At 40.9% G+C, this 18,955-nt stretch overlaps 1 protein-coding gene across 1 annotated transcript in view; it reads right to left on the bottom strand.

Annotated features, from left to right (window-relative positions):
* The window catches only part of nkain2 (sodium/potassium transporting ATPase interacting 2), a 77,783-nt gene that overhangs the window by 34,639 nt on the left and 24,189 nt on the right, over window positions 1-18,955 (bottom strand). Inside the window, exons 2-3 of the mRNA XM_051408608.1 lie at window positions 4,088-4,225; window positions 2,965-3,045 (exon numbers count right to left, since the gene is read on the bottom strand). Coding sequence (XP_051264568.1) covers window positions 2,965-3,045; window positions 4,088-4,225 — 219 coding nt within the window. The remainder of the gene's footprint in view (window positions 1-2,964; window positions 3,046-4,087; window positions 4,226-18,955) is intronic.

Here is an 18,955-nt window from a genome sequence, read left to right as displayed (position 1 = left end):
ATGCTGCTTATTAGCGCAACAGGTCAAGCAGCTAATCAACCTTTGAAGAGGAGACATATTTGGGCGATGGGGGATTCTGTTTAATTAGTCGGGAGCATAATGTCTGATTCCACAGACCATTGAATACAACCTTCACATTAAAACTAATTTGTTCATTTCTTTCTTTGTCTGTCTGCCACATTATTGTTTAATTTCTATTTGTTGACAAAAAATTTAATGAATTTCATATAGTCTCTCGTCTCAATTTCATTGTAAAAAATGGTTGTCAAAGAATATTTTTCATCCTAGATTTTGTTGACACATTAACACTGCAGTAGCAGGATGATTCATAGAAGCAGCATGTTTTGTTTAACATTGTGCAGTCCTCCCAGCAGAACGTAAATCTGGTTTCATCATCTTTTTTTGGGAGATTCTTTGTTCTGAACTTAGTAGCACAGACATAGCAATATTTGTTTTACATGTGGTCCAGTGTAATAATAGCCCTCAGGTCAGTAAACAAGCCCTGGAACGGTAGGTGATGGATTCGTATCTCATACAACAGCTGGTGAAAGGGGGGGGGGCAGCTGCCCTCTCCTTCAATAACTGGGTCAAGGTTGATATGCCCTTCAGTGAGGCGCCCGCAAACTGTTCTGGTCATAAAAACAAGCTGTTCAGCGTCTGGTACGACTATGCTTCTCTCTGATTGGTCAGCAGGTAATTGATAAAGGTGTCCCTAATTAACTATCTGCCTCACCCTCGTTAGAATCCAGATGTGACGATTTCAGTCAGGGGAGCTGAAGCCTTTTCATAAAGACCTTTCGTTCTACTAAAATGAAGACAAATACTAGACTCATATAATTTTATAATAGAATATAAATTATAAATGTGATGATATAATTAATTCTATTCTACTTAATTAACCTTTGAACCATTATTATGCAGCTTTTCCAGATGTTTCTAACTTGCACTCTATCCTCCCAAAATGGCAGACAGGCTTGTATTTCCACTGTGATAAAAACAAACAGCAGTTCCTCCTGTCCTTCCGGCAGCAGTGGTTGTTGTAACTGTTAGAAACTAGGCCTCAGGGACAGTGAGAGGTTTAAGTATCATTAAAATCAGGGATCAATGAAGCTGCAGGTTTTTCCAGACAGAAGGTGGGGAGCTTTTTACAACTGTTGACTCACTGTTAAACTTCTATCCATAGTTTGGATGGCAGCAAAACTTAACAAGGCACACAGAGTGTGTGTGTGTGTGTGTGTGTGTGTGTGTGTGTGTGTGTGTGTGTGTGTGTGTGGGAAGAGCCGACAGACTGGGGATAAGTGTATCGAACAGTGAGTGAGTACCAGAGGGAACAGGAAAACTAGCAGAAGAATATGCAGCCATTACGCTTCAGTTCAAACTAACAGTAATTATGATCGAAAAGCTTGAAATACCAATAAGATGAGGATTAGGATAGATGATGTGTGCTGCTGTAACTGCAAATTTGTGCAATTTATTAAACTGGTAGCAGACCTGTTACATAACTGTCCAATAGAACAAGTAATTTGGAGCAAATTGTGGTGGGAAAACTAGATTTTTTTCAACACCACACCACAGAGTGTAATCAGCCATAATCAGCACTCCCCATCAACTGATTTCTTCTGTTTATGGAAGCACTGATTGGCCCTAATTAATTGTCCAAGTTGATAATCTGTATTTAAAATAGACTCATTTTGTGGCTACATTTTTGCTAAGTTTGCCTTGAACAACCTCAACCCATGTCTCATCAGTGTGCACTAGCAATGTAAAGAACAGACATACTTTTATTATACATACAACATACAAACAGTACATAAAACATCCTTGCTAATCATTTCATGAGAGTTATACCCCATTTACACTTGACACTATCACTTAATGTGACACAGGTGAATCAGATCTGATCAGATAGTTAAAAAAACAATTGCATAAATCACCTCAGGATGTTTTAGCCAGATGTTACAGAGACATAAATCCATCTCTCCAAGGTGCATACCTGATCTCTTCTCCTCTCAGGTGTACCTGTGTCAGTAAGCAGCCTGTGGGAGTAGTCACCGCACTGACAGGGTCTTGCACCCCGTGATTAAGGCAGCTGAATTTACACTAAAATTGCACTGAGATTATGTGACCCTTCCTGTCAGAAGAGACAGGAAGAAAGACGATTTCAACACTTGCGGTCAAAGTACAGAGATCGTTCTGCAGTCTTTTATCGAACAGGATGTTTGTGAGCTACACAAACACACCTTCCACAAGCGATCGCAGAGCACTTCTTTGCCGAGTGCAGACGCTGGCTTGCAGGGAGCATATCAAAAAGACAAAAGTCTAGTTTCGGAGAGCTCTTTATAGGTAAGAAGATACAACTTTAGTCTCTCTGTTGGATCTTTCAGGGGAATCATCCATGGGGGTGTCTTTAGTTTATGCTTTCAACCCAACACCTACTGGCTCTTACTGAAGTGTGTCACGAAAATATAGTTTTACATTAAAAAAAGACTAAAACAGCTGGGTACTGTAGTTTTTAGTATAGGCACATTTTTTGGGACTATTTTGTGGAATAATACACATTGAGCACACTAGTGAGTATTAATGGCAGCAGGTGGGTATATGTGGATAGATTCAAAATAAACTACAGTGCCCATATTCATTGAAATAGAGCCACATGCTGCCCAGTTTTAATGAAGTTTTGGACCACAATGAGGGTCTCTGGCGCAGGCTTACACTACACAGACAATGCTGGTCAGTAGGATCAATTAACTGTAAGAAAAATATAGAAAACTGCCAGCGTTATTCTTGCATCTGAATTTTGATAGGAGAGACTTAGACACCTTAGAGATCCATGCTAACTTTAGAAATCCTGCATGCAACAATGCTGTAATACTGCAGTCTTAGTATCATTGGTTGTTACTATGGACATGTACCGTAGACGACTTGACAAGGGCGCAGAAATAGTCCAAGAAAATGTTTTCTTACTCTGGACAGATCTCCAACCTCCAGGTAAAAACAGATGATGAAAACATTCCAGGTCATCCACACGACCAGCCAGGCTGCGTACTGCAGAGAGAGAGAGACGGGGGGGAGGGAGAAGAAAGTGAGAGGCAGGCAAGATCTGACAGGCCTTTGTTGGAGAATTAAAAAAGCATGTTCATGTCTTGCATTCAGAGCAAGTGAGATGGAGAGAAAAGACAGAGGGGGGCTTCACTTTTGATGTTGTTAAGATGCAGAGGCGCTAAAACAACGGCGGAGAGTGCAACCAATCACCTGAATCAAACCAGACAAGGAGAGAAAATAGACAACAAGTGTGTGTATGTGCGTTAAGTTATAAGCAAGGAAAGGATGAATGAAAGAAGGAGGTAGGGCCGAATTGATACGCTTAGATCAAACTTACATTATCTGAATATTCTCACTTAATTTTCTATGTGTGTGTGTACATGCAGGTCTTTGAGAAAGGCCGTGGGGTTTATATAATGTGTGGGAGGACTGTATAGAGGCCTGCAGATGCCGTGGGAACTTCTGGAAGTTTTCTGAAACATAAATTATTTTATCGACAGCGCTGCCAGAGACAGAAAAGAGAAACAAATAATTCCACTTGGCAAATTATTCCTACTCCCACTCCACATCACTGTCCTAACCTTTTATTTACTACATACATTGCCTTCCTTAAATCTTGGATCCACCACTCTCCATATTTCTTGTTATATATGTGTTCCCCCCACTATAATTTCCAAAATATATACACTTTAACTGACTTTGAGTAAAATGTTATTTAAGTAACAATACCTTTACATGAGTGTAATATTCTATTTCTGTTAATGATGTGACAAAAACAACTTCCAGTGAGGCAGAAAACCCTGAAAGACACATTCCAATATTATTCAGTCCTCATTATTTAATGTAGAGAGTGCTGAGTATTGGCTAATGAGAGGCTGTTACTAAATCTAGGGCAAGCATATGTAACATGGCTGTTTCCAACAAGTGAGTGTGTGTGTGTGTGTGTGTGTGTGTGTGTGTGTGTGTGTGTGTGTGTGTGTGTGTGTGTGTGTGTGTGTGTGTGTGTGTGTGTGTGTGTGTGTGTGTGTGAGTGTGTAAAACCCACCCCGGTGACATATCTCGGCCTGAACTGAATCGTGCCAAAAAGGCCCAGGATGACGACGATGATGTGGAGGAAGTTGGTCAGGATGGGAGCCCACTGGTAGCCCAGAAAATCTATCACCTGACGCTCCAACACACTGACCTGAGAGGAGGAGGAGGAAGAGGGGGAGGAAAAGGAGAGGAGATTAGTGGCTAGAAACAACAAATAAACAGCAAGTGGTGTTTTCTACAAATTTGGTAATTGTAATAGTTTTTTTAAGGGGAATCAGCCATTACTCATTATTGGAAATGTATACTCACTATAAACTCACATTAATATAGAGAGCTTGTATATTAAGCACTAGTGTGCAACGACTGGAATCTCTTTAGCTGAAGACAACCCCAAACTCCAGATATCTTGAGTACCATTTTAACCTCATACTCAGCCTATTTGGGATATTCACAAACTTGATCCTGATTAGAATTTAAATGACGGTCGAGCCATTCCTTAATGATGGACTTGCTCAAAGGTCAGTAGGGTTAAAGAGGATGTATTTACAATTAGTGCTTTCATCATAACGGAATAAACTGTAATCAGTTATCTATGCTTTACTGTTAGGCTCCCAGGCCTGTGTGTGTGTGTGTGTGTGTGTGTGTGTGTGTGTGTGTGTGTGTGTGTGTAGGTTTATTATCATTCACTCACTGGAGCCTCATGCTGAGATAGTTAATGAAGTCAGCACAGCGTACGATATGGCACTGCTAAATATATTAACACACACACATTCACAGGGAGAGGGACACAGAGAGAGACAGAGAGAGATAGAGAGAGAAGAGGAGGAAGAGGAAGAGGAGACAAAGGAAGTGGTGCATTAAGAAAAGACAGAAAGAAAGAAAGAATGAAAGAGACACCATTATTAGCTTAATTTAGCCCCCAAATAGACGGATATTTACTGTTATACACTATCAACTAGAAGTATTTAAACCCCAACATACATATCAAGTAAACAACTTTATTTTCCATCCACACTCTCTTCACACACACACACACACACACACACACACACACACACACACACACACACACATTTCTGGATGGCTGAGTTTAGAGTGCCCTAATGTGAGACCATATGGCAACACTACAGCCTTTCACAGCCAAATAGCAGGTATTCACACACAGCACACACACACACACACACACACACACACACACACACACACACACACACACACACACACACACAGTATAACACACGCATTAACTATAACCTTGTACAAACTACACCTATCCGACATTAGTTTTAACTATGAGAATGCTTATTGGATGTGAGTGTTACACAAAGTGGAAGGTGTATGAATGAGTGTGTTGTGTGCTGACATATGTGCATCCATCCGTGTGTGTGTGTGTGTGTGTGTGTGTGTGTGTGTGTGTGTGTGTGTTACCATGTCAGGGCAGGTCTGCTGTGCTTGCACTTGACAGCACCTGCTGTTATTGGACACATTGGGCTCAGCTGGCACCACAATGTGTGAGTGTGTGTGTGTGTGAGTGAGAGAGAGAAAGAGAGAGAGAGAGAGAGAGAGAGAGAGAGAGAGAGAGAGAGAGAGAGAGAGAGAGACATTGTGTGTCTTTGTGTTGGTGCCTTTATGTGCGGGACAGGCTCCATCTCTCTGTCTCTGTGTTTCTTTGTGTATCGGCTTCATTTTATTCTGTAAAAGTGTGTCCTCTCATTGACAATTATATAGTGCTGCAATTGTGCCTTTCTCACAAACACATACACACACACATACAGAGGCCATTATAAGAAGTCAGAGGCCTCCCAGCCCATTACTGAGGCCCCTGGGGGCCCCTCTTTCATCACCAATAATATAAACAGTCTTCACTCCAGCTGGGACGCAAACACACTCCCCAAAAAACACACAGTAAATCACACACAAACACAAGTGGTGGAGAAAAAATGTGATAGGAGGGATAAAGAATTTGTTTTTACACTATAGGCAACAACCATATCGATTTCTCTTGCTCCTTGCTCCTTAAGGGTCAGTCAGCAAAAAATAATCTTTCTTTGCTGGTGTTTATTGTTCTAACCTGGGTAATATGGAAGCCTATAAAGAGCAATATTCAAAACCAGACCATCTGTTCGTTTGCACCGCACTCATCTTTTGATGTGAAAGTCTCATTACATGGCTCAGCTGCAATACAACGAACTTCAGCTGCCTCAGTACATCCCTCTTTGTAATTAAGTCGCTGAGTTCTCCCGACAGACAAAAGACAAAGCATGCATATAGCACCCACTGCCATAATCCCAGCATCCTTTGCATGCGTCAAATGACAGCAGCTTCAGATAAGGTGTGAAGTCGCTCGGCCTTTCAACAACTATGACTCTGGGGAGGGCAGGAGATGGAGAGCTGCAGACAGCATAGTCGCTAGCAGCAGCTATGTTAGCAGATATGGCAGTTTTGTGATATGTGCAGCTGATGAAAGCTTTGGCGCTGTACAGGTGGAGCTTCAAGCTGGCTAGCAGGGTCCTTTGGGATCTGCTGCGACAGGCTTTGATGCTGCTGACAGAGATGTTCATTTCAGTTCTCCTGCTTAAAGCAAAAGGGCAGGGTCATGTTCACATTCAGCTTGTTTATCTAGGCATATACTGTACATCCACCTGTGGAAAAAGCACAGTTAAACTGTATTGATTCTGCCGAGACAATTATTAGGAGTTGATTGAAGCTTTGTCCTCTCATAAAGCTGATATGGCTCTGCAGTCGCTGCACATAACTATCTATAGAGCGACGTATACAAGTCTGCTAGGAATATATTTAATGTGTCTATGAATACATGTACTGTTCAGGACACTATGTATCTGTGTGTGTGTGTGTGTGTGTGTGTGTGTGTGTGTGTGTGTGTGTGTGTTGTGTGTGTGTGTGTGTGCTTCACAAAACATGGGAAACTAGTTGATATGCAGCCTACTGTCAATCTGTCTAATGCCAACACAAAATCCCTCAGGGAACAAGAATGTTTATTCCACCTACTGTTTTGTTAGCATAGACTGATGCTCGTGCTCTTGTTAGCAGTTTCCCAAATGTAGGCGATAGCTGAGAGCCTGCATCCATCACCGTCCTGTTGTCACTGTCTGACATTCTCCTCACCAATATAATACGGCCCAAATCAGTTAAAATGTAAAAAAATATGTGCTTCATTTAAACCAACTGTCACGGAATCAAATAGCAATGATCTGCTGGTTGCTATGGGTTCGGGGCCAGGGCTTAACGACCACTTTTATACCAAACTTGTGATTTGAAAGAGTGTAATTTTCTAAACCAGAGAGCTGTGATTTTATTTACATAACCAATGTCGTTTTAACAAGCTGTAGGAGTTGAAAGGTTTAGTTGGCAGTATTCTGACAGTCAACAGCATATTTATCAAGCTGTCACTAATTAAGGTTGATTCTGTGAGTTGGCCAAACAATGAAATTGAAACTCTCCACTGCTGTCTGGTTAACAAGCTCTCTGAATGCTGTAGTCTTACATGATGTTTGAAAAAAACAGACAATGGACGATATCCTGACATGCTTAAACTTTTATCATGTCGTCGTTTTAAGCCTATCAACTTAAAGGCCCTGAACCAGGAGCTCCAGCAGCTTGTCCTGTCAATTTATAAAGCTAATGTTAATGTCAGTTCAAACAGCTACACACCAGCAGTTTGTCATTGTTACCACAAGTGTACATAGCTGTTACCAACAACACCACGACTTTTGAACGTCATAATAATTTAAAAATATTATTTAGTCTTATAAAACTGTTAAAATTAAATGTGATTATTTTGATAGATATTGCGATATGATGCATGATTAGTGGCAATGATCATTTTTGTAACACAAAAATTAAATTTTCACTGAAAAAACATTATTAAGTGAAGTTTTTTGGGGGTCTGAACCTTTCCTAAATCTGGAAAACAAGATGCGTAGTCCAGGGCATCTCTGCAGTATTACAGTACTGCATTATAATGCTGTTTTGTCACACATTTTACCTTTATCAAAAAACTGCAGCTTCTACGATTTGCATATTGCACTTGGGCATATTGCAGTTTGATAATATTTCAATTAATTGTGTATCCCTAAATAAATGCGAGTTTAGTTTCCGTTTCTCAGACTGGTTTGAACCCTGGAAGGATCTCAAAAACAAGCAACTGCATTATTTTACATTATCTTATCTGATACGGTTCATGTAGAAACAAGATACACGTGCAATCATGACTGGTGCAAACATAGCAGAGCTGGAGTTAAATAATTAAAAAATGATGACAATTAAAATCCCAATATTGGTCTCACAGTTAATTTCTTTCCTTCGGATTTCCAGCCCTAGTTTTGGTATAATTCACTGCAAAGATTTTAAATAAGTCTTTAAAAAGTGAAACGTGTCCTATTTCGCCTGATGCCTCCCTGTCTGGGTGGTAAGATCTTTTTGGATAAATAAATGAAAGTTGGAAATGAAAAGCAAGGTTAAACATGTAAAAACAGACAGATATTGGTCATTCAGGGAGGTAGATGAAGGATTTAAAACAAAAAAATACCTGTGTGTGTTTGTGTTTCACCCAGCGCACAGACATGAAGTTAAAGTGATTGAGAAAGACACTCACACTCAAACACTTGGGGAATAGATTGCGGGTGATGAAAGAGAGAGTAGAGAGAGGCGCAGGAGAAAGCAGGGAGAGATTTTGGTCTATTTGATAATGAATGATAGAATGATATCAAAGAATTATTATTGCTCCAGACAGGGAGACAGCTGCACTGTGTGACCATTATGAGACACTGCAGAGCGATAAAAGTGTCTTTTATCTTAAAAAGAAGAAAAGGGAAGAGAGGAGAAAGAATAAGATGTTGAGGGACAGAGAGACAGGCCAAGAGATATGATGAGAGGGCCCGAAAAGATGGAGAGGTGATTAAGATCCAGCATTACTGAAGAAAGAGAAATGAACATCTCTCATCTTCTGTTTCTCAGTTCCTCCATCCTTACCTTCTTCCCTCTCTTGCCCACTCTTTCTTCTCTCAGTTAATCTTCTCTCATCTTCTCATTTCCTCCCTACTTCTTTCCTACCCCCCCTCCCCCTTCCCTGTCTTCTCCTCTTCTACATATTTAATATGCATTCATCTGCTACCAGATTGGATGTGTCATAAAACAACAAATTACCTCATCTGCCTCCTCCCTCTTTTCCCTCCATTGCTCCATCTCTTTCCTCTGTTACTGCGCTACTTTCTCCACCTTCCGTCTTCTCTTCATGCAGCGTTTCCTTCTCCAGCTCTCCTTCCTTCCCCTCCCTACACCCTTCACTCTGCTGGGCCTGTTATCTCTCTCTCCGCTTGCATCGTCCCTTTCTCAATCTCATCCTTCCCTCCCTCGCTCCCTCTGTGCTTTGGCTGAGAGTTTTCGCTTGGTTCTGTGACCTTTAAAAAACTGCTGATCAAATTCTGCTGCTCATCCCATTATAGACGACAGAGAGGGAGGGGAAGGGAGAGGGACGGAGAGAGGGAGATGAGGTCAGACGGGTAGGGTGAGATAGAGAGTGAGAAGAAGCTGGAGAAGGAGATGGTGGATGAGCGGAGGTATGGAAAGCTGCAGGGGTGGAGTGGAGGAAGAAAAAAAAACAGGCAGAGGAAGTGAGAAAATGTCCAACAAACACTTTATGAGTCAGACAGGGAGCATCACGACCGAGTAGCAACAAATCAGACACACATCGAGGTAAATATATGTCCTTTTTTTTTACTCTCATTCTGAAAGCATAATTTTCTTTCTGTCTCTGTATTCATCGTAAACTTTATTCTCCTAATAAAACTCCGAAGCAATCGTGGTTTACTGTTAACTTAATTAAGACCGCCTGCCTGCACCGTATCCCACTGTGTACAGCAAAAAGCAATCTCCTATCGATTCGGTTCACACAACGATCAATTCATCTCCATTGGAGGCTATTAGGGACCATTTGTGGCTACTTAGGGCTCAGAGAGAGAGGGAAGATGGCAAGGAAGATGGGGCGAGCAAAGTGAGAAGGGAAAAGATAAAAGGATGTATAGGAAAGGAAAAAGCAAAGCAGAGCGAAGGAGTGGGAGCAAATGGTGGAGAAGGAAAGAAGAGATAAAAGAAGGGCGGAGATGGAAAGAGACAACGATGATCATAGGTGGAAATCTCTTCATTAAATATCCAATTTCCCTTCTCAGGCCCACTCATTGTCATCACAACTATTCATATATCTGTAATGGTCGTATCTGTAATAGCCTTGATGTCCGTAGTCACTCAGCTATAGACTGCACACAATTCCAACTGAGAGTCCCACTTAAATTTACATGACAGGATGGCCAATTGGATGTACTTAAGGCTGAGGTCATAAGTGTTTTCATGAGAATAGGCACTGGTAACACACCTGTGACTCATACAGCTGATGTGTTACCTTTCAGTGAGTTAGGAGAACTTTCCAGAGAGCTGTGTTAAGCTCCTTCTGAGCCCTGAGGTGCACCTTTCAATTTTTCTTATCTTATGGGGCTTCCTGGGCTGGGGAAAGAGATTATCAAAATACGAGATACGGCTTAATTTTTAGTTCTCTACTAGCATTTCATCATGTGGCTGTGCAGCTTTACATGCCGAGGTGAGGGTGAAAAACACACCAGGGTTTAAATAATATGGGTGTCTGAGAAATTACTCTGGGAGCATTTCTAGGCTGGAACCAAAAATTGTGTCAGAATCTATAAATTTGACTATTTCCATACCCACAGGAAATGTGTCCACAGTGGACACAGATCTATTAAACAATATTATGGGACACAATGTGCTGTGTCACAGCAGAAAAAGATCTACTGTAGGACTTTGCACCTAATGTGTTTAGTGTTCACACTGTCCTCCAAGAAATAAACTAAGGTTGTTATTGTGCATCCCTGTCTGGTTGTATTTCCCCCATTAAAACGTACCAACATTTCTATTGGTGACTTAGGCTTTATTGAACTTCTCTGGTGGTCATGGACAAGGAACAGGACTATCTGACTATCTAATTCATCTATTAAATACACCAAATAAAGGCTACTAGGAACAGAAGGAGACGGAGAAGGACATGATGAGAGGATGATTGAGGTCAGCTCAAGAAGTCAACAGTTGCAATAGGATTTTAAAAAAAGGTCTTTCAAAATTAGGGATGCACGATAACTTTTTTTTTTAAACCGATACAGATAACTTTCAGCTCCTAAAGGCTGATACCGGTACCCGATAACACACACACATATACATATATATATGATCATGACCTAAGATCATGACATTAATACAATGAACAAACCCAAAAACACTTATGACTCTTTAAATGGAGACATTTATTTTTTCCAATGAAAAACTATTGGCAAGCCTCTCAAAAAAAGACAAAGGCCCCTTGAACTGATGCAAATACATGCATTGGGATTACAAACTGAAAAAGTGCATTACAGAAGTTCAAAAAAATAAATATATATAGAAAATTGATGCACTGACACAAGTTAGATTCAAACAATTCTATGTAAACACAAACTGAAAAAGTGCATTCCTCAATAACAATAAATAACATGTGCATAATGCACTGACACAAGTTAGACTTGACTGTGTAAACAAACTGAAAAAGTGGATTCCATAGTAACAAAAAAATTAAGTTTAAATGATTTTGGCTTACGGTTGCATTCACTAAAGTAAATGAGGTTCAATTGTTTTATCGAGAGAGAGAGAGAGAGAGAGAGAGAGAGAGAGAGAGAGAGAGAGAGACACCGTCGAAGCGATGGCTATGTTTCAGGTGACTTTTCAGGTTTGACGTATTGAAGCTCCTTCTTCTTTTACCTCCTTGTGGAACTTGCTTGGAACATTTGTTACAAATAACAAATGACCTGTCTTCTTCAGAAACTTTGAACAACTCCCACACAATCAACGCCATGTTGTCTGTTTTCAAACGTAAGCACGCTGTGCTGCATTCACGGCGTGACGGAAATTCCCTGTTCCCACATTTGCTAGTCATTCTTTCAGCCTTTTTAAGTTCATGTTTCTATTGTTTATGTGTAACGTGTGGAAAAATACTGTGGATATCAATGGCCAACGTCACGTGAACGCAGCATTCACTGCAGGCCATTCAGGTCTCATAGTGAGAGCGGGGCACTGCTGTGCTGACAAAATTATATATGTTATCGGGGCTATTCATCATGATATCGGACTTATCGGAATGGCTTAATCATTTCCTGTTATCGGCCCGATAATTATCGTGCACCCCCTATTCAAAATGTGTGGATCATAGAAACCATGAGAACCTCTGTCCATTTGAAGGGTTAGGGTTAGACCAAGAGTTCAAGACAAAAGATTACAGACAATTTCTTCTTCGAAGGCGGAATAATACTGTTCTGACCTGCCCAAAACAAACAAATGTAGTTTTGTACATGCTTGTCAGTGTAAAATGGACCCAAAACACACCAATGAAATTCAGACATAAAGGATCTAGACCTTGAAGAAATAGATTTATACAGGATGGTCCCTTATCACAGGTGCATACCCCTAACCCATCCTACCATTTAAATCATATGGGAGTCACAAACTCAACACTTGTCACAGCTCATAGATCCCTATACAGATTATATGCATTTGATTAATCTGTTTTCCATTTCTGTTGGCCTGTCATTATGTCAGTTTTTATATATCTGGCTGCCATGGCTGTCAACAGATGGATAGAGAGGATGGAGGCAGTGTTAGCCAGCTAGCAACACCCTGTAAGTACCCTGATGTGTCATGTGGAACAACTGAGATGGATCAAGATGGCAGCGTGTTAATGAAAGCTGTGCTGTAGAGGAGCACTCGTAGTCTGTCATTATGGTCACTCATCTCTATACTACAGCTCTAGACAGGCAACTTAGAACTGTGATGAGCAACTGCTGGCCCACAGGCAAAATCTAGTTTCTCGCCTAATTTGCAATAATATGTCCCAGCACCTGAACAAATTCTAACTGCAACTTAGGTCCCACAGACGTCCAGCATGCTTAAATGGAATGTCAATGGAAAGACAGACGGACAGACCTTAGGTAAATCTTATTTCTGCTATCCAACCAGAAATGCCACAGAGGGAATTACCCTTTTCTGTTACCGTGTCTGCTTCTCTTCTTCTTGTCCTTTTGTCGTTTTTATTCTCAGCTTAGAATGTCAGTGACAAAGTGCTTTAATGCTGCAATGCATTCAGCTTCTTGCTCACTTGAAACAAGTACCAGAGCACCTTGGTGCCACATGTTGAGAAGTTGTTTCAGCCCGGCAGTCAAGATGAAGATGTTTCAAGATAGACAATATGATTTCACCCATTAACTCAATGGACTGTGTTGTGTTTGGAACATTGCCTTACAAGAGGTTTCATTTTACACTGAAACAACCTACTGTATGGTGAAAATGTTTGCATACCTACTACTTTACGGTACTTTGGATAAAAGCCATTAAGTAAATGGTATTTCTTATATATTGCTGGTCCTTTTATGGTTTGTTGAACACCACTGGGCTTTGAATGTCATCAAGACACCTATGATAATGCCTGTCTGTCTGTTGTCTGATAATGAGGAAAGGTTCCTAGTTTGGTGACACTGCCATACCAATAATGCACCACTCTGCCAATGTTGCCTCTGTATTTGTCCTTAACAGCCTCTTCCCTCTGTCAATTCCTCCCATCAGAAGCACCATGGATCAATTTCACATCTCCTTGTGAATTAACCAGAGTGATTAATATTCCTATGAAACATTTCTTTATGTAAACGTGACATTTAAATGTCAGAAACACCGGCTAATCAGTTTGGTATTTCAACAGATCTTCCCTCTCTGTCTGTGACTGTCCACCCCTCTGTCTCTATCTATTTCTGCCGTTGCTCTTTTGTTTTCTGTCAGCTGGATGCTGCTCTCTCTATGCCTGGAAACAACACTGACAGAAAGGCTGGTTTGAAATATGTTTCTGTAACTGTAAATGCTGCTTCCTTTCCGTTCTTTCTTTAACTGGCTGGAAGTTGCTTTTGATTTTGATTGAAATTCGATGAATTTTTAGACGGATAATTGTACCGAATGACAGGTGACAGGGTTAGTGATTTGGATGTAAAATTTAAGCTGAAATTTGAATTCTCCCTTTTGTTTACCTACAATGATACTGCATATTTTTTCATTTTAAAAAGTAGATACATATTGATCATATTTGTGGAAACTGCATCTAAAATTCATGCCTCTGGGTGGATGTTTTGAAACCTTGTGTTGCTTACGCATTGCTAACCTCCGTGGTACACTACTGACTGCCTAACTAGCCCTGAAGCCTATAAACAGTGATGCAAGGAGGTCCCTCTAGCTAGCAACCTAAACTAGTTACCATCCACTCAGAAAGCTGAAGTTAGAAAACTTAGTTTGCTTACGTGTGTACTGACTTCTTACTGTTATGGTCTGCCAAGTCATTGGCAGCTTTCACACACTCAGTGTTAAGTTTGTCATGCATTAAAGAAAGGAGGGGGCTACCTAGGGTTAGCTGACCAGACTCATAGCACAGAGTAACTAACATGCAGAGTCATGGAGTGATGTAGGGAGTGCAGCAGATTAACTGTATTAATCACCAATGAGGAAATCCGTGTTAGCTGATGAGCTAACTGCTAACATGCTCACTAGTCGGTCACAATAGTTCCCAGAGCTGCTTTGTAGTTTCTCTGTACTCCACTGTGGTATTTTGTTCTGAGGATTGTAGACCATTTCATTCAGTAAAGTTATATTAAATCTAATATTCAGTACCAACAGTTTTAGTCTGAACCAAAAATTCACATACAGTGAAGAGTCGCTATCGCGTCAGAAAAATAAATTAAACTTAAATTTCTTCATTTTGGTATAGGCAGATGTATCAACTGATTTCTTAGCAAAAAAAGAATTTTAATTTCAGTCTTGACTTCACTTCAGTGGTAAGGTTTATTCACCCAGTCAAATTAGCTGGAGCTTGTCAAAGAAGATCTGAGTGTAACCTCAAACAGTGAGGCACAATTGATGGCATGTACCCTTCCCAAAGTACAGACAGAGGGGGGTTATTTATAGCAGTGGCAATTGAATGGTGCACACACAACAATACACCCACATGCATTCAAGTCTACACAAATCCTAATACACACAGTTAAGCACACACACAAAACAAAAGCCAGACAACATAGATACATAGATCTCTCTCTCTCTCTCTCTTTCTCTCTCTCTCTCACACACACACACACACACACACACACACACACACACACACACACACACACACACACAGGGCTGGAGGACATTCTCTCTCTGCAGACTATCAATCAGATATCATTAGACTGCCTCAAAGAAGAACGTGTGTGTGTGTGTGTGTGTGTGTTTGAGTGTGCATGACTGTGTGTCGGCTATGAGCTGATACTGAGCTGAATGTGTCATTATTAATAATTGCAGGTTGCAGCAGAAGCTCTTAACAGTTATTTACCATGATTGACCAACTGATTATGATGAACATAATGCACATCATCTGAAAGAAAAACACCTGTCTTCCTCTCACTGCCTTTTCTTACCTCTTCCCTTACTTCTTTCTCTTCTGCTATTTCTCTGTCTCCCTCGCCTGCTCACCCTTCGCTCTGATCCGCTCTATCTCTGCCTTATTAATCAAACTATCTAGTAGCAAATTTAATGTCTTTGATGGAAAACTTGTCCAACTTGTTTGTCTCCCCGCCGCTGCCTTTGAAAGCCTTCTCTTCCTCTATCTGTATGTCAGATTGCCTTTTCTTTTTGTCTGATCCGGCCAGACAAAAAGAAACGCTGACATTATCAGAGGAAAGCAGCAAGAGTGAAATGCTTGGATTTGTCTCGATATGTTTTATCTGCTCTGCCGCTTTGATCTAAACTGGACCGATTTTGACAAAAAGCACATAAGAGGGGAGAAGACAACAGAAGCTGGACAAAACACGTGGAAGCTATCTGTCGGATTAAATAACTTGTTTAAAGACGGAGCAGTGGCGGTTCTTATTTCAAATTATACTTCTGATTCAGACCTTCATGATGCATTTTGGGGTCACTAGGGGTCAAACCTTGTTATGTTCCCGTGGTTGCACATTCAAGAATTTGTAGTCTACTGTAAAGCTGCAGTGATGTCAAATAGGTGTCAAGAGTTTCAAACGTTTTTTGTTCTTTTGCGTTTCCTCTCCTGGCTCCTTAATGGTTTGGGCTTCCTCTGCTTATTGCCTTTTTCCCTCCTTCTTTATCTTCCAACCCTCAGTGGCACTCTGTTTCTCTTTTCTGGCTTTTTTTCCTTTTGTTTATCAAAAACCTCTTTCTTCTGTCTTGGCCTTTTTGCTTGTCAGTTTTTCTTCCCTTCCCTTCTGTCTTTCCTTCTCCCTTCCTCCTTAATCACTTCCTTCTCTCCTCGTCCTTTTCTATTTCTATCAGCCCTTTTCTCTCTCTTTCCTTCTTGCCTCCGCGCTTCCATTATCTCTCCTTCCTCTTCTCTCCTCCTCTCACCCCTACGCCTCCGTCCCTCTCTCCCTCTCTTAATCAGTTTGTGTGTTACTATTCACCACACACACACACACACACACACACACACACACACACACAGACACACACGCACACACACATAGCAGAGTTTGTAAATGAATTATCAGCCCACCAGTGGTTTTTCCGTTCGTACACTCTTATATCTTAATGGCCGATCTATGCAGGCAGTGCTTTTATGAGGATAGAATGTGTGTGTGTGTGTGTGTGTGTGTGTGTGTCTGTGTGTGTGTCTATCTGTGTGTGTGTGCTGATTCAACTGCTGCATGATAAATAGGATGTATTAGGAGGTACCTCTATCGCACCCAGGGGCTCTCGTTGTGTGTGTGTGTGTGAGCAGTATGTGTTTGTGTCTGCATGTTTAATGTGTGTGGTTCATTGTACGAGCCTGGATTTTGTCTGATTTTTTATACGTGTGCATGAACGATGTAATGGTAGTGTATACAGAGGAGTGTGTTTAGTATTTTAGGTGTGTTAATGTGTGTTAATGTGTGTGTGTGTGTGTGTGTGTGTGTGTGTGTGTGTGTGTGTGTGTGTGTGTGCGAGTGTGATGAGTAGCGTGATATTTAGAGTGGAAATGACACCAGACAAACCCACAGATGGACGCCCAGCGGGCTAAGAAACATTAAGGCTGCACCAACACATTAACACACAAGCACACATTAACACACACACACACACACACACAGAATGGTAAGTAGATGTTTGCCTCATCCTCTCTCTGAATAACCTCATGGGAGCCGAGTGAAATCAACCACATCATTGGTGCTTGTGGTGGGTGCATGTGTGTTTATGTAGACGTCTACAAGAGAGGAATACAAGTGAGCGTGCGTTGCATCATTTTTGGATAAAAAGGATGAATCTGAGTTTGTGAAGTTGAAAAAGTGTGATTCACATGTTAGTTTATGATATCTGAGAACTGACAGCAGCATGAAAACAGGCAGGTAGACTTTCCAAACATAAACTGTTCCCTTCAAAAAGTCTCAGCTCCTTCTGTAAAGTCAGTAGACAATAGCATCAGTGTGTGTTATTGTGTATGGGTCGCGGGCCAAGACTAAATTAACTTTGTGTCTCAGGCTGAATGGGAGACATGAAAAGAACCTGTGGTGTCTCAGCTAACAATGAGCTGCCGGCCAACTTTGTCACCTTATTTAAATGAGCTTCATTGTGCTCACAGCGCTCATAGCATCAATGGGCGCCGGACGCTTTATTCCCTCCTGCTCGCTGTTATGAAGCAGAAAATGTGGCCATATTTCCATGATATTACTCCGGGTGCTATCACTGAGGCTGCATTGCTGATCGCCCATTCATTGTCAGTGGAGCACATCCAGCCAGCACTTGCTCTCGGTGCATGTGGACACGAAGGCTCGTCTGTGTGTTTACTGTACAAAAACGCCCACAAGCAGATTGCACTTAAGCCATTTATGATGCTATAAATCTGGAAGCCTCTGCGGCTTTCCATCAGCTACCTGCTACTACAGACTAAACAGACAGTGCTTCCTAAGCTCAGCTAGACTGGTCCCTGCTTCCTGGCATACTTGACCTGGTTTCCAAACTGGGTTATGTCTACAAATACTTAATTTACCTGTGATTTGTTTTGTACATGGTTTGCTGGCTCAGCTTCATAGAAACTGACTCATTTGTAGGATGAAATTGGGCTGCAGGTGCTTACTGAGTCATAACAAGAAGAAATCAGAGCACTAATAAATAGACTTTGATCGATTAATTGATATTTTATACTGTAACCAGCTATTTATATTATTATCTGATTAACTGAACAGTTGTTTGGTCTGCAAAATACCCCAAAAATGAAGATGAAATGATGTCTTTATATTGCTTGTTTTGTCTGACCTGCAGTCCAAAACACAAAGATAAATCATTTTTTACATCCTTTTAGGGCTGGGGTGATATAGCTAAATATTGATAATTAATGATAGTTTTTCATGACCTATTTCAATAAGGACCAGGTGGAAAAGAGGTTGAATCTAACCCCCTTTATTTATCAAGGCACTCAGGTAATAAATGTAATGGTATGTCAAAGTGTAGTGTTGCTGAGAATCTCTCCATCATGGACTGCCTGTGGACTGTTTCTTGAGATGTCACAGATGTAGGTCATGTTGCATACTCTAAAGGGTGGAGGTAGCTATGGTGATTCACTCATAGCATGCTCAGTTACCAAGGGATATGATAGGCTGTTTAGGTCATATTTGTTATCTGCTTTCATGGTTTAATGCATTTCAGTGATATTCTATTGAACAATTTTCGTGTGGCTATTGATTAAGTGTCTATTGCCGATACATATTGCTACTGTTTTATTCCCTTGGCCTACATCCTTTAAAAATATATAAAACTGAGAAAACTA

The sequence above is a fragment of the Dicentrarchus labrax genome, unplaced genomic scaffold (assembly GCF_905237075.1).
Source record: "Dicentrarchus labrax unplaced genomic scaffold, dlabrax2021, whole genome shotgun sequence".
In the NCBI taxonomy this organism is placed as follows: Eukaryota; Metazoa; Chordata; class Actinopteri; family Moronidae; genus Dicentrarchus; species Dicentrarchus labrax.
This window is presented reverse-complemented; position numbering and strand designations above follow the sequence as displayed.